Below are 15,320 nucleotides of genomic sequence, written 5' to 3'. Positions count from 1 at the left end.
GAAATAAACAATTTATTATCAATAATATTTGAACACGACTAAATTCTGACGAATTCCTGTTAGATCAAAATTATATCAGTATAATCTGATAATAAATTTTAATTTAACTTTAATAATTCTTATAAATATGTCACTACTATAATTATAATTTTGTAACATATTATTTTAACACTTTCATATTTAACTAACAAACATACGTTCACAATACTAAATATGTAATAAATAGAAATACTTTCAATTTTAATAAATAATAATCAGACAGACTTGTATAAATTGTATAATTCAAGTAGTATACTAGACTTAGATAAAATAAATTATTCATAATGTAAGATATTAAATTATAAAAATAAAGATAAACTATATAAGGATTTCCAAAATACGTATTTTACTTTACTAATGTGTAACAAAATATCGTTAATATATGATTTTTACTAGATTTATTTAACTCTTCGATAATTTTAATTAGATAAGATTGTAAGGATAACAATGAAAATAAAGTTCATCGATATAACATCAATTAGAATTGAGTTTATTTAATAAAATTATAGATATATTTTATATATCCTATGCTCATATTTAACTATAATTTATCTACAAAATCAATCATAAATGGATTTAGTGCCAATAGTAATATGCTTTATCATATTTGTACATCATATCAATCAATATTAATTTTTAATGGAAGATCAATGTTCATTCACTATTTATAGTTATATCTTATAATTTATTCAAAAATATTTTATATTCTTCTATATTTTCACTAATTTTTAAGATGTAAAATGGTTTGGAACATTTTTAATTATTATATAATATAATATCATATGGTTTTAATGTTTAGATAAGCACTAGGTATAATATGTATGGCAAAAAAAGCCAATGCCAAGCCAATGCAAGCAATTCTTAAGAAAATAATGTAAGAAACAAAAACTTTAGAAATTAAAATATTTTCCGAGGAAATGATTCTCAATGAGCCAATTGAGAACTGGCCAGACGATGTTTTTGCTGCTATAGCTTTTCATTCAACAGGTTTTCCTATAAATAAAGTAATTCAATATGTGAAAAAGCGTAATATTACTGTTGTAAATGGCTCTATTGAGAATTAAAAAATACTGTTCAATAGAGGTTACATAAAACACTTACTTAACAATCATAACGTACCATAACCATAATTCATAATAATTCATAGATAAAGAGTATATTGCCAAGATTGTTAGACTATTTAGAAGTAGATCCTTAGCCAAAATAAAGGCAAATTGACTAGTAAAACATGTTCGTGTGAGTTTGTTTTGAAATAAGAATAGGACTATCCTGTACTTAAATAAAATTGTTTAACCTGTTAATACAAGGATCCGTAGACTTTAATTTAAACTAATGATTATATTGATTACAATGGACGAAAACTTAATAGACCATTCATTGAAAAACCAATGGATGCAGATAACCATAATGTTTATATTTATACTAAAACTGGAATAATTAAACTATTTCGTAAAATTGAAAATAAGGCTTCTAGCTTTGAGGAAGGATAGTTTTAAATTCGTAGAGATGGCTGTTATGTTTACGAAGAATTTTTGGACTCTGGAGGGAAAGACATGAAGATATATTCAATTTATCCAAATTATATGCTAGCAGAAATAAGAAAAGCTCCACATGTTGATGGGGTGGTTGAGAGAGATGAAATAACAGGAAAAGAAAAAAGGTAGTAGATTGAGCTTTCTGAAATTGAAAGAGAAATGGCCCGGAATGTTGGGCTAGCTTTTCGATAATTAATATGTGGTTTAGATATATTAAGAACCTTAGATGGGAAATCACTAATAATGGATGTTAATGGTTTCAGTTTTGTCAAAGGAAATTTATTTTATGAAGATTAATGTTGCTAAGTTATAGCAAAAATGATAATTTTAGATGCATATAGAAGAAATTATTAATATTTAGGTAAAGATTTATTCGTAATAAGCAATAAGTACTTGTAACCATCGTATGATGTTTTTAACAACAAGATATTAACACTTTCGAATAGATACATAGATAAACTTAGTAAAGATTTAAGTACTGATTACTATAACAAATATATTAGTAACAATTCTATTAAATAACGAGGGTTGATGTCAGTTTTTAGGCATGCTGATCGTGCACCAAAGTTTAAGTTTCGATTTATTACTTAAGATATTGATTTACTATAGCTCTTTGTTAATAAACCGGAATAAGGGGAGAGATTAGATTTCCGTATGAGGCCTGAGTTTTAGTACGAAAGATCTATGTAAATTGCAGAAGATCTAGAGGATTATATTAGTTTGCATAAAGTAAATTTATCAACAATTTAAATATCCAAAATTTATTAAGTTATTTCAACTCCATAAAATATATTAGATCATGAGCCAAAAGAGATAGATTCTAATAAATAAATAAATACTCTTACATTAGAAGGTATTAAATTGATGATTTATTTAATTATTCAATAACTTTCTGGTACAAAAATATAAATTAAAGACCTAAGCTAAGGAACATATTAGTTTACTATTAAATGGGGTGGATATTTAACAATAGCTGGATTACGTTAGGCATTTAAAGCTGGTAAGCTAGCAAGAAAAAAATTTGTTGAAACTAAAAGCAATAAAGATATTTTGTTGAAAATATTTCACACATCTGAAAGACGAGTATTTAAATCTGCATAAGCTTTAATATTAGGATTTTATTCACCAGACGAGGTTGATATTGAGCAGATATTACCATTTTTAAATTAAGAACCATATACATCGTCAGATTTTATTTGCCCAGATATTTTTAGTTATCTTGAGAAACTACATAATAATTAAAATATACCATCATTAGATTATTCAATTCATCATTTAAGAAATCTTTTATAATGTGAAGATTAATCGCTTAATATATAATCGAATTCTTTAAAAATTAGATAAAAACAGTACTTAAAAGATATAAATAATTTTTTACTTAATGATGATTTTAATAATATATCAGGGAAGCATTTTAGAATAAGATATTATGACATAATAAGAGAGTAGTTTTATCCGTGTATATAAGAATTTAAGAAAAATTACGGCTATAATTTCACACATAAAATGATTTTCGAACATATTACTAATTTAATTTAAATTGTTTTATCTTAATTAGAATAAATTTTGGCATCGTAGAAGTAATACATATTATTTGCAGCTACAAATCACAACACAGTTTATGTAAAATCAGATATATGCATGTCTAGTTTTATATAATATGTAGTACGGCAGTTTGCAACATTGTAAGAGGACAATAAAGTTCTTTTTAATATTTCGAAAATAACTGATCTATATGAACTATTTTTATTTCTTCTTACCCATCATGGTGGGTTGGTGAAAAGTATTCCAGAATTTTAAGAGCTTTTTGTATTAATAAGTAGTTATTATAAACCATTAATTGGGGTCATGTATGGGTGTACATAATTATACAAAGTATAAATAGGAGAAAAAATTACAGCAAACCTCCTTCGTAGTATTCAAGATGATATGTAGATGAGTTTTAATTATTTTAGAAAACAAGAAATTATATAAATGTAAAAAATGGATCAAACTTAACGTCAGTAAGAAATTGTTGACGAATCAAATGTTGGTTCTTCAATGAAAAGTAGTCATGATTAAGAATTTTCAGATAGCAATAATGTAATTTAATCTGATAATAATGTTCTTAAATTTGCCTAATAATTAACAAAGTCAAGCAAGAAAAGGTTACCGCCTAAATCGCCATCAGAACATTCTAGTAAATTAGATGAAGTTTAAATAATATAAAAGGATAAATTTTAAGTCAGATTTTACGTAACAGATCAACCTCATATATATGCTCTTTATAATCTATTATCAGGCACATAAATGTAGGAACTTGCTAGTTTTAATATTTAGACTGAATAGTAATTAGAAGCAGTAAATTATTGTTCTTAACTGCATTTTTTGTATTCTGAACTTCAAAGTAGTGATTATCTATAAAAGATCAGTGACGATTATGACTTATCAAAATCTGTAGATGAATTAATTAACTCAGAAAATCTTTAAGGTCCATCTAGATTTGTAGAGATTTATTACTCACGTGGACAAAGCTAAGATTCTTGGCAGCCAGTACCATTTAACTCAATGCCAATTGATGACCCAGAAATGATATTTTCGTTATTTCCATTAACAAATATGAATAAACTCAGTACAAAAATCCTTAAGCATTCTCAATTCAATGCAGATTTTACTTTAGAATCAGTTGTAGGCATTTATAGGCATGGTGATAGATAACCAAAATAAAAAATAAAGATTAATATCTATATTCCACATTATGTTGATTTAATTATCAAATTATTTGACTTAAAACCTTCATAGCCTAAGGATATTTCTCTTTCTATAGATAAACATATAGAATCAATAACTTATTCGATCCCTTTAATGAATTAGTTTTTATTAGAACATAGACAAGAATTTTCATAGAAAGACTTCTAGTAACTTGAAATACTATTCTAAGTTGCGATGACATATCCCCCTGCAATGAAATTTTAGATTAAGTTTCCAGTACCATGGAAAGGAATTAAGAAGTGTACTATTATTCTTAAATACGGTGGTGTATTAACATAGTTAGGTATGTCTCAATCGTAAGTAGGAGCAAAAATTTTAGAAGATCATATATAAGAAGATTTAATCGATAAACCAGACGAGTTAAAAGTATTATTATCGAATTTCAATATATTTACTAATGATGAGCAGCGAGTATAAGAAACTGCACAATAGTTTTCCTAACATATTTGTTCAACATTTAATATTCCTGAACTAATTCCATAAGAGAAGTAAACTTTATCGTATACTGATTAACGTGCACGAAAATTAATGGAAATGGAAAAATAGTTATTAAATGATGCACTTACATTAAACATCGAGCTTTGTAATACACCTCTCAAGGATTTACCTTAAACAATGAAAAGATTAGTTGGTTAATTAGATGGATTTAAAATTGAAGATTTAGGGAATCCTCTTTAAAAATTGACAGATATTAGAGATATTATGACTGAAATCTTAGATATTTATCTAGAAATGAAATTGCAAGATAATACAAATAAATATGACGTCACTATCGCTAGATATCAAGCAGGACTAGACTAATTTAGTAAATAAGAAGATTTTAACGTAAGTAAAATAGGAGATGTTTATGATACATTGCGATATGAGGCACTTTAGTCTGGAAACTTGCTGCCAGAACCTATTTATACCAGACTTAGAAAGGCGTATGAAATGTCAAGAACTCTGGCAAAATTTTCCATTCCCCTAGAATATGGTACATCAGGAATAAATAGATAGGTGATTTCTGGTCTTATAGCTCATGAAATGCTAAAAGAAATAGCAGAATAGTTAGAAACCCCAGGAATATAACTATATTTTGTTTCAGAAAGTCTTTTACATGGTATTTGTAATAGTATTAGACGTTATATAGGAATTGTCGATAGATAATGGATAGATTTCATGTCACATATTATTATAAAACTTTATAAGTCGTAATCGGGATAGAAAAGAATTGAAATTTATTAGTCATAGGGAAGTTTTTAGAATCCTTTTAAAGATGAATAAGGGGTTCCCAGAATTTAGCAACCGTTTTTATTAGGTGATAACTTCAAACCTGATTGTTTTTAAGAGATATATTAGCAAACATTAAAAGCAATATAGCTTGCAATGGAAAGATTTGATCTAGGATATGATATTATCGATCATAAATGAGTATTCATTTGTTTTCAATAAATATATATTAACTAATTAATTAATATATTCATATAAACATTTAGCTAGATTTTTTGAAATGTCCTATATGCCAACACCGTTAACAACTAAGCGTAAACGCTTAGCTGATATGACTAAAGAGGAATATGCTGAATATGAATAAGAAAGAGAGAAAAGATACTAAATTGAGTTAATAACTAAAATTATTACAGGGAATAATATAACATCGTTTGATAAACGTGATTTTGAGTCTCTACTATAATCATCGAAGGAGTTTAAACTATTATATGAGGAACTCAGTGCATAGTCTCCAATTATATAATTAAATAATTCATCTTAATAATCTTAGCAGTCGTAACGGTCAGATTTTACACCAGTTTTGCAGCCTTAACAAATAGTTAGCTGCATAGCGCAAACCCCTAATTCAGAATTAACTAGACTTAGAACGGAAAATTAATAATTGAAAACCTTGCTTTAGTAGGAATAATAAAGGAGATAGTAAGCAGAGAATGAACGTGATGAGTTATTAAAGAAAGTTCCACGTACAGTTACTCCTTAAGTTGCTTTATAGGCAGCCAAATCTGTATTATAGAAGTATGCTGATTTAGATGAGTAACCTAAATCTAGTAATTCTAGTCATGCATCTAACGCCTCGCGAAATATTTTCTCTCAATAAAATTAATTTGTAGAAAATGATGAAGATTTAGACAACAATGCTTTTGATTCTTAGTTTTTAGAGGGTATGACTAACGATTATATGAGTACCAAGGAAATGAATGCCCCGCCAGCGAAGATTCCTTAAGAACTTTTTGACCTATTTGAGTGACTACTTTTATCTATTTATATAATATTATATCATAATATTTTATATCATTTAATGTATAAACAACTTCACATGCACATCTGGTTGAAAGACCCAAAAAATTTATAGTTTAATAGACAAAGTTAACTACATATTTAGAATGAACCTTCAGTAAGTTTCACGCAGATTATTAGTGTACCGCCTGAAAATGTTATTCTATATTTCTATAAATCACCAGAAATTCTTTAGTTATTGTTAAACTAGATTACTTCACCAATTTATTCAGATAGAACTAAAGCTCTCTTCATAGTTTATAATATTATTTCTGACCTTGAAGTGCGATTTTCCTTAGTGAAGAGATATAATTTTTATGCAAACCTACCATTTTTCATTAAGGAAAACTCTGATAATATGAACACCATTATAAACATTTTTAACATATATGCATAAATCACTAACTCGGATTCAGACCTCACAAATCAGTTTTTCGATTTTATTAACAAGAACTTCATTGACTTCCTTAATTACTCACCAGAAATGCTTAATCCGTATTTATTTTTCATGTTAAACACTGCTAGATAGTATAGTTAGCTTGAACATTTAGTTTAAATAGAGTTTTAAGTTGTTTTTTAATTCTTATTAAAATTTGTTCTTAAACCGCAAAGTTCTATCACAGTAAAGTTTTCAAATGCATTTATTTTACTGAAAACCTTAAATTTATTAACGTTAACAAATGGAATTTACTTCCTTTTGGATAATAAAGCACTTTAGTTAGTAAATTTGATTTTGCGGAAATAGAAAGGGCCATAATTAGTAGAAGTTTGCTAGTTTATTCTTTAAATAAGTTAGTTGCTTGATCTATAATAAATCGGAATACTAATAGCAAATTTAAACTTGTAGTAAATAAATAGAATGATCGTTTGTTTTAAAGTATTCAACTTCCTGCTTGAAGCTTTGGAAGATGCGTTAAATAATAATTACGATAGAGTAATTACATGTTTCAGCGCACAGCAAATATAAAATCTACTTATTTAGTCAAAATTCACATAAACTTATAAATTATTTATTACTAAAGATAATGTAGAAGACATTTCATTAGTGTTTGCGCGGCTTAAAGAAGTGCTTAGAGTAGATTGTTCATCGTTATTTTAGGATTGATAATATAAGTTAATAATGATATTGTGTCTTGAAACATAAGTAATATGATATTTTAAATTGCAGTTATTGAAATGTTTATTTAAATAATGTTACGCAACTCAACAATAGTATAGTGGATTAAAATAGTATGCATAAACTGACTATATGGATAATATATTCCCATATTATTACACTTTATATAGTAGACTATTTTTTCACATTTCCGAAAGTGCCTCTAAAACCTCAAAACTACCATCGATACCGTCTCTGACCATACGTTCTATAATACACAAAACCTGGTCTTTCTACGCTATTTCGCATACTAGAAGCTCTATTACCAAGTCAAGGCATTTTTCACCACAGTTTAAATACATTGTATTTAGTTTAGAGATGTAAGACTTTTAAGGATTTTTAATTAAAATTTCGAGAGCATGTACTCCTAAAATTGGATCATTTAATGCTAAATTCAATGTGATTTCAGGATTAAGGGTGAAAAGTGAAAATTTTGCGCAGCATGCTAAGATTTAGATCTGGGAATTTGACGTAGATGAAACGAATTTTTATGATAAATCCACTGATTCAGTTGGAGCTGGTGAGCACAAAATGAGGGAAAACGCTTCAGAAGATCCAATTTATAATAGTTCACCGTGTGTTGGTAATTAAATTTTCCACTATTTTTAGCAGCATATTCTCATAGCAGTAAGGGCATAAGAGTCTCGCCAAATTTCAATATATTGGATGGATTACGGAATGAAAAGTTCATTTTAAATACACATTAGACTTATTTTTGTCGAATTGATTTATGATAAAAAGTTATCTGGGAGAGCCTTAAATGATGATTCTGAGCTTGCTAACATGTTAGTTGCAAGTTCAATACAGTCTCTAGATTTCCACTATTAACAAACTTGAAACCCACCTGAAAATGCTAAAATTTCACCCAAAATATCTGAGTTTGCAGCAAGAAAAGATAATAACGGAATGACAATTTAAGTTTACAATGCTAGAAATATAAGTGATGATATAGTGGACTTTGAGATGAAGTCTACAAAGTTTTGCTTTTTAAGAGTCTGTGTGACGAAAATGGCGTAATTTTATCTAAATTAGGGTGAACTGAGATCTGAAGCCAAAAAAGATGTTACTTATGTGGGTACTGACAGAATGTAGCCTAGTTTATATTTCGGTGGATTAAAGTGAATCTTTCTATATATTTACAGCATTTATTATGTAGCAATATATACTTATATAGTATTAATATATAATTAAAAGCCTAATTCGATCTACTAATATAAATAATATATACTACATCTAATTTACACAAGTGAAATTACCAAAATCACTAATTAGAAATTCAATGTAGCATTTGCTCTTGAACGATTTTTATTGTCCCGTCAATTTCCTCTTTTAATTTTGTTAATTAGATCTGAGCAACACTTTGGAGCGTCTAGCTACGTTCCAACTTTTTAGTAAATGGTTCGATAAATAGTAGCGTCTCATTAAATTAAGTTTAATGTTTTTAAATTTAATGCTAAAGTGCCTATTGATCAAGAACAACTCCACCACAGGTTAAACTGTTTAATTATTAAAATAAACTAGTCTAATCATTAAGAACTTCGTCATATTGAATTTTTAGTTATCCTACATCATCTTCTTATGATTATATTCGACGTTTTATTGTATCAAACATTTGATTTTATTTGGAAGTGAAGTCGTTAAATGTTTAGCGGACTAAGTACGCGAGATAGTTATCATTTATAGATTATTATTAATCGCTCATAAATAAAAAGTTATACTAATAATAGGTAATGTATATTAATTATTTTCTATTGCTACTGTAAAAATGTAAGAGTAAATCAAAGTTAGAGTAAAGCGAGTTGCCAATTATATTACTGGGAAAAACTTAGGGAGAGGTACATTTGGAGATGTAAGACTTGCAACACATGTCATATCAGGAGAAAGAGTGGCAATGAAAATTTTAGAAAAGGAAAGAATATAATGTGATGATGATTTTAAGAGAGTAGTATGTGAAATTTAGGTGCTTAAATTATTATCTCATCCTAATATAGTTAAGTTATTAGAAGTAATCGATACTTCAAGACATATTTATATAATTACTGAATATTTACCTTAAGGTGAACTTTTTAATTACGTTGTCTCTAATAAAAAGTTAGATGAAGAAGAAGCACGCAAAATATTTTAATAGTTGATATCTGCTTTAGACTATTGCCATTAGAGAAATGTTGTTCACAGAGATCTTAAGCTAGAAAATATTTTACTTGATATTAATCATAATTGCAAGGTTATAGATTTTGGTCTTTCTACAGTACTATAGTAATCATAATCTTTAGATACAGCTTGTGGATCACCTTCTTATGCGGCTCCTGAAATGCTGACTGGAAAAAAGTACGATGGTTTTAAAACAGACGTTTGGGCATCCGGTATTGTGCTTTTTGCTATGATTTGTGGACATTTACCGTTCGATGATGACTAAGTTGATAGATTATATAAGAAAATTATTGTTGGGGAATTTACAATACCCTCTCATGTATCTAATGAAGCTTAGGATCTAATCTAACATATATTGGTTGTCACTCCAAGCAAAAGATTCACAATAGAAGATATTAAAAAACACCCCTTTTTCACTAAAAATCTACCACCTGAGCTTCTTATTAATGATTTTTCAGCTCCTTAGATTTTAGACTTTCGTGTTGTATATTCAATGGTATAATCAACGCCAGAGTGGTCGGCTCTAAAGATAATTAAATCGCTTAACAATAATAGGCATAATGCAATGACGGCAGCGTATTATTTACTAAGTGAACGTAGATTAACATAAGGAACTGGTAAGTGGGAGTATGAAGAATAGAAAAAATATTCAAGAGCATTAGGATTTATTTTAACAGAAGATGGAAATATTGAAGAAGTTTAAGTCGAAGAGGATGACTTCTTTGGAAATCTTTCAGTAGCACAGTATTCTGTTTTAGATGATGAATGCGATGCTAGTGAAAGTTTAAGTCAGGCACCATTTGATCAGTGATAATAAATAATTCACAATTCATTTTAGTTACACTTAAGTAAAATATTTAGATAACTAATTTCTAGAGTGTCTTAACTTATCTAAAATTTAATAAGCTTCGTCTATTATACTATTCTAATATTTCTCCTTTTAATGCACTATTTTTTTTTGTAGTGATTTAGATTACTATTATTATATAATCGTTAGTTAAATTATCTATTTTAACTGATTATTTATTTATTAATAAATATTTAATTCTTAATTTACATTTTCTACGAAATAACTATTAGATAGTAGCTCCTTAAGGTTGTATGCCTCTTTTACTAGAGCTAAATTTCTAACTTATTCTTGAGTTAGAAATGATTAATAAATTTTGAATTAAAACACCATCTTTTCTTACATTGCTTCAAGTTAACCAAAATAATCGCTAATTTCTGATAATAATAAAATATTTTGATAATCTGGACTGTTAAATATTATTTTCTATTGATCTTTAAGAATTGTGATTTATTATAAAAATAGCGTATGATCTCCTATCTCCACATAACGCTTAGTATCATCACCAAAGTCTTATCTAGTTATAGGGTCATATTAGTTATTTAAACGTGATAACTTTAAAGTTGGAACTGTGATTGTTTTCTTTAGACTCATCTGTCAATTGGAGCGGAATCTGGTAAGAGTCTATAATATATAGATTTAACTATATTTCAACAAAATAATTGTATATAAAATTATATAATATATATATTTGTATTCAAAAAATATTAATAAATAAAGTATTATATATGTAATTAATAATTCAAGAAAAACTTAAATGGAATAATAAATCTAGTTTTTGAAGAATGAAATATCAGAGTTAAAAGCTAAGCGTAGTAATTTAAAATAAGACTTAAAGTAATATTATATATTATATTATCGTGAAGTAAGACCTTTTTTCATGAGAACAGTATATGGGGAAGTTCAGTAACAAATGATTGAGGAAAAAGAATTCTAAATCAAAATTACTCACTAGATAAATAAATAATTGGATAAGATAGATGATTTAGAAAACGAAGGTGTCTATAATCTGTTATTTAAAATTAATTAATCGTTTGTTGTCAGTTAAGAGCAGGAATTAAAGTGATGAATCTATTATATATTTATTTTTATATTAATAAAAATGAATTAATAAATAATAAACTTATTAAGGAAAAAATTGTCTAGTATTCGCTAAAAATATATACAAAGAACTTAATATTTTGAGTAGTTAAAGAATGAACTCGCTAATGGCGAATAAATTTGTTATAAAAATCAAATTTTGGGCTAAAAAGAATCAGACTTTAACACAAAATTATAAAAATTAAAATTTTATATATAAAATGATCAATATTAGAGAATTGTTGACAAAATTTAAGTGTTGTAAAACTAAATAAATGATTTTAATACCAAAAATAATGATACATTATATTAAAAAGTAATAGATAATGATTTCTAATATCTTTCTAGTAACGCGTTTAAATTTATCATCGATACTAAAAGCTTATCAAAATATAGATTTTAACTAAGTGTATTAACGTATTTATACAGGGATAACAATGTCAAAATAAATCAAATTCAATATAATAAAGAAATTATTTAAACCTAATTATAAAGAATTTAATCATATAAGGACTAAATTTAAGCGTCAGATATCAACCTTAATCTTATATAATAATAAATTATAGACTATAAGTCTATTTTTTATGGTTTAAGGGATTAATAAAATGATATTAACTAAGTTTTATTAACTAAATAAACTTATCTCCATTAATTATATGAATCTCAATCCTAAGATTATCAAATATAGTTAGATATATAAAAATTAAAAACTTAACAGTTCCATCAACTTTTATTGTAAGAGCATCACCTATCAATAAATAATTAAACTTATAAATAGTTTATGACAAATTTATAAGCAGTTAGAAATTAATCAATTCAGAACATTGACAAATAAGAATTATACTTATGTTAGGTTTCAAACGAACTATAGTCATAGTATTAATTTTTGCGTGATTTTTATGAAAAGGACCATTTATAAGCTTTGCTTAAAAACCTTATTTTGGCCCAATATTTAACTAGAGATAATGTTAATGATAATAATTTAGATAATATTTAGGTTGAATAATGACCATACATTTCTTTATTTGGTAGTTTTATATAATATGTTGATATAAAAAATATAGTAATATTATTGAATAACTGATACAGTGATTTCCAGTATATAGTTATGATATTTCAGTATTCTCTAAATAATCAGATACATTCAAATATTAAGACGAGTAGGGAGATTTGTATTTCCTATGATCTTGTAATATGGTTATATTAATTTCTTACCGAATAAATAAATTTATAAAATGTTATTTTAGATAACTCATATCAAATGATAAATAAGATAATAATAAAAATAAACTATTTTCTAGAATAACTACTTGATTCAATTAATAATTTTAAGTTTAACCGTAAAACATGTTATTTATAATCTTCTGAAGATTGGTTTTGTAATAATAATTTATTTCATAATAAATAGACGACTTTATATTAGATAAATGGAGTAAACTATTTACGCGGTTCCTAATATCCAAATTAGGTCAAATAACTTCAATTCCCTAATCACTCGATCATAGAATCTTTCGCCTCCTCCATAAGCCGCTCTAGTTATCCTTTGCTACCACAATCTGGACACCTAAAAACACCAAAATCACCTCCCTATACTCCAACACGTAAGTCGCATCTCTATACTTAAAACAGCACTTTTTTAACACCGCTAAACTTAGCACGTCCTAGCTCTTCAAAACCACCTTAAGGGACACAACGAAGACCTGTTGCAAGTCTAAGAACGAATTCGCAGAACTTGACTTTCTCACGCAGAATTTCGAAAAACCAGACAGAAATTTATGAATTTCCTGGGAAATCAACAAAGATTGTGAATTTCTACCAGTCCTCAACATCGATTTTAGAGGACCCAACAAGTTTTTTGAAGAGCAGTTCACTATCAAGATAAAAATCAGCAGGCTACGGGATGGCATTCCTGAACCCCAAGCGGAGAGCCTATAGTTTTATAGCATTACCTGCGTAAAACTTGAGCTATACAGCATGTGCAATATCGATCGCGTGCAGACGCAGTTCCGAATTCTTCACCTTAATGATTTGGTGTTTTACATTACCTATTGAGTTAACTAATTGATGGAATTAGTGATCATCAATTTCGGCCTAAACAAGATCGAATTTAAAAGAAGAATCATAATCCGCAACGTCGGAAATAGTAGGTGGAAGATCCGTTGTGAGAGCTAAGAAAAGTTTAGATAGCGGTGCACAAATTTATACATTTTCTAGAAGGCATTTTCCTATAATCCAACCCATAAGATAGGCATGAGATGAAGAAATATCGGATGACATGATTATTGTATTTTATTCGGAATAATTAACAAACGAGTTTGAATCATTCTCATTCGAGTTTAAAATTGAAAATGACTAGATAGACTGGACATCATCAATATCCTTATTGTTTAAAAATGGTGTAAATAACTTGAATGCGACGGTTGAAAGACAGTCTACAAGAATAGTTCTAGGATTATAGCTATCAGACCCTGCAATTACTGTTTTCAAGTCATATACATGATGTTCAAGTGGTGTTCTTAATAGTTCGGACATGAAATCTTTTAATATTTCGTGTCTATGAAGTTTAATAGTAAAAAATTTATCTTAAGGAGTTGATAACATTGTATAATAACGAATTAAATCCATTCTATGCTACTAAGATAATTTTTATTTTCTTTAAACTAAAATTATATTCTACTAAAAATCATCATCATCAACGATATCTAACTAAATAGTATTCCTACCAACTACTATAAGTTTTTAAATATCATGACCTTACTATATTTTTACAGGAATATTCCTAGCAGTGGAAATATTCATCACATATTATAAGCCATAATCGACATGGTCAGCAACTTTTCCTGTAAAATATAACCAAGGTAATTTCACTTAGAATTTTTCGGGAATATTATATCTATGTAATCGAATAGTACTTCTAGCTTCATCTGGCACATACATTAATGTTCTGTTATGTTGCTTATATAAATTAAATATTCTATAAACAAAGTAAACTAGACTTGAAAATTAAAAACTAATAGATGCCAAAGGTAGAGCAGCAAACATAGGTATATTGCACAAATTATCTTCCTGCGATGAAATTATAGATATAGCAAAAACTGTTGTTTAGAATACTGTGATGAATAATTAAGCAATTATAACCTACTATGATCGATTTAAATCCCAAGTCATACCAGATAAATATGATAATGTCAAGATTGTACTTGCAAATGTAGCAAATGCTCCCCACCAAAATTTTTAGAAGAAATAAACAATAACTGTAATTAGGTTGAGAATAAATGTAACAATAAATAATACCATGTATGCTTTTATGAAAGGAAACCTTGTATCTTTATTATAAATTGGTATTAGTAAACCTAGTACTACTGTGAATATTAAAATAGGTGGCTATTAAGGATTATTACATTGTGTCATTTTTATTAAATAATATTTATAACTAATAATAATTATATGACTAATAATTTTTGTTATAGAAAAACGAAGATAATTTTGTACAATG

General features: G+C 27.2%; 7 protein-coding genes across 7 annotated transcripts; 5 read left to right on the top strand and 2 right to left on the bottom strand. All coding sequences in view use genetic code 6, as the record gives it.

Annotated features, from left to right (window-relative positions):
* Positions 1–887: 887 nt before the first annotated feature.
* Positions 888–5,735, top strand: SS50377_24458 (Inositol-hexakisphosphate/diphosphoinositol-pentakisphosphate 1-kinase; the record flags this gene model as incomplete). Its single annotated transcript, XM_067908299.1, has 1 exon — positions 888–5,735. One exon carries the CDS (start codon positions 888–890, stop codon positions 5,733–5,735), a length of 4,848 nt encoding a protein of 1,615 aa, XP_067765273.1.
* Positions 5,736–5,814: 79 nt separating this feature from the next.
* Positions 5,815–6,561, top strand: SS50377_24457 (uncharacterized protein; the record flags this gene model as incomplete). Its single annotated transcript, XM_067908298.1, has 1 exon — positions 5,815–6,561. One exon carries the CDS (start codon positions 5,815–5,817, stop codon positions 6,559–6,561), a length of 747 nt encoding a protein of 248 aa, XP_067765272.1.
* A 51-nt stretch (positions 6,562–6,612) lies between these two features.
* Positions 6,613–7,695, top strand: SS50377_24456 (uncharacterized protein; the record flags this gene model as incomplete). The annotated part of the gene is made up of 1 exon (XM_067908297.1): positions 6,613–7,695. One exon carries the CDS (start codon positions 6,613–6,615, stop codon positions 7,693–7,695), a length of 1,083 nt encoding a protein of 360 aa, XP_067765271.1.
* A 194-nt stretch (positions 7,696–7,889) lies between these two features.
* SS50377_24455 (uncharacterized protein) lies at positions 7,890–8,891 on the bottom strand (the record flags this gene model as incomplete). The annotated part of the gene is made up of 1 exon (XM_067908296.1): positions 7,890–8,891. The coding sequence occupies one exon, from the start codon at positions 8,889–8,891 to the stop codon at positions 7,890–7,892; it is 1,002 nt and encodes a 333-aa protein (XP_067765270.1).
* Positions 8,892–9,511: 620 nt separating this feature from the next.
* SS50377_24454 (Kinase, CAMK CAMKL) lies at positions 9,512–10,708 on the top strand (the record flags this gene model as incomplete). The annotated part of the gene is made up of 1 exon (XM_067908295.1): positions 9,512–10,708. One exon carries the CDS (start codon positions 9,512–9,514, stop codon positions 10,706–10,708), a length of 1,197 nt encoding a protein of 398 aa, XP_067765269.1.
* Positions 10,709–11,501: 793 nt separating this feature from the next.
* SS50377_24453 (uncharacterized protein) lies at positions 11,502–11,810 on the top strand (the record flags this gene model as incomplete). Its single annotated transcript, XM_067908294.1, has 1 exon — positions 11,502–11,810. The coding sequence occupies one exon, from the start codon at positions 11,502–11,504 to the stop codon at positions 11,808–11,810; it is 309 nt and encodes a 102-aa protein (XP_067765268.1).
* A 1,505-nt stretch (positions 11,811–13,315) lies between these two features.
* On the bottom strand, positions 13,316–15,235 carry SS50377_24452 (Ubiquitin-protein ligase WWP1; the record flags this gene model as incomplete). The annotated part of the gene is made up of 1 exon (XM_067908293.1): positions 13,316–15,235. The coding sequence occupies one exon, from the start codon at positions 15,233–15,235 to the stop codon at positions 13,316–13,318; it is 1,920 nt and encodes a 639-aa protein (XP_067765267.1).
* Positions 15,236–15,320: the final 85 nt, after the last annotated feature.

Source organism: Spironucleus salmonicida, chromosome 4, assembly GCF_000497125.1.
Source record: "Spironucleus salmonicida strain ATCC 50377 chromosome 4, whole genome shotgun sequence".
Taxonomy (NCBI): Eukaryota; Fornicata; order Diplomonadida; family Hexamitidae; genus Spironucleus; species Spironucleus salmonicida.
The sequence above is the reverse complement of the archived record's forward strand: the minus strand, read 5'-3'. Positions and strand labels throughout refer to the sequence as shown.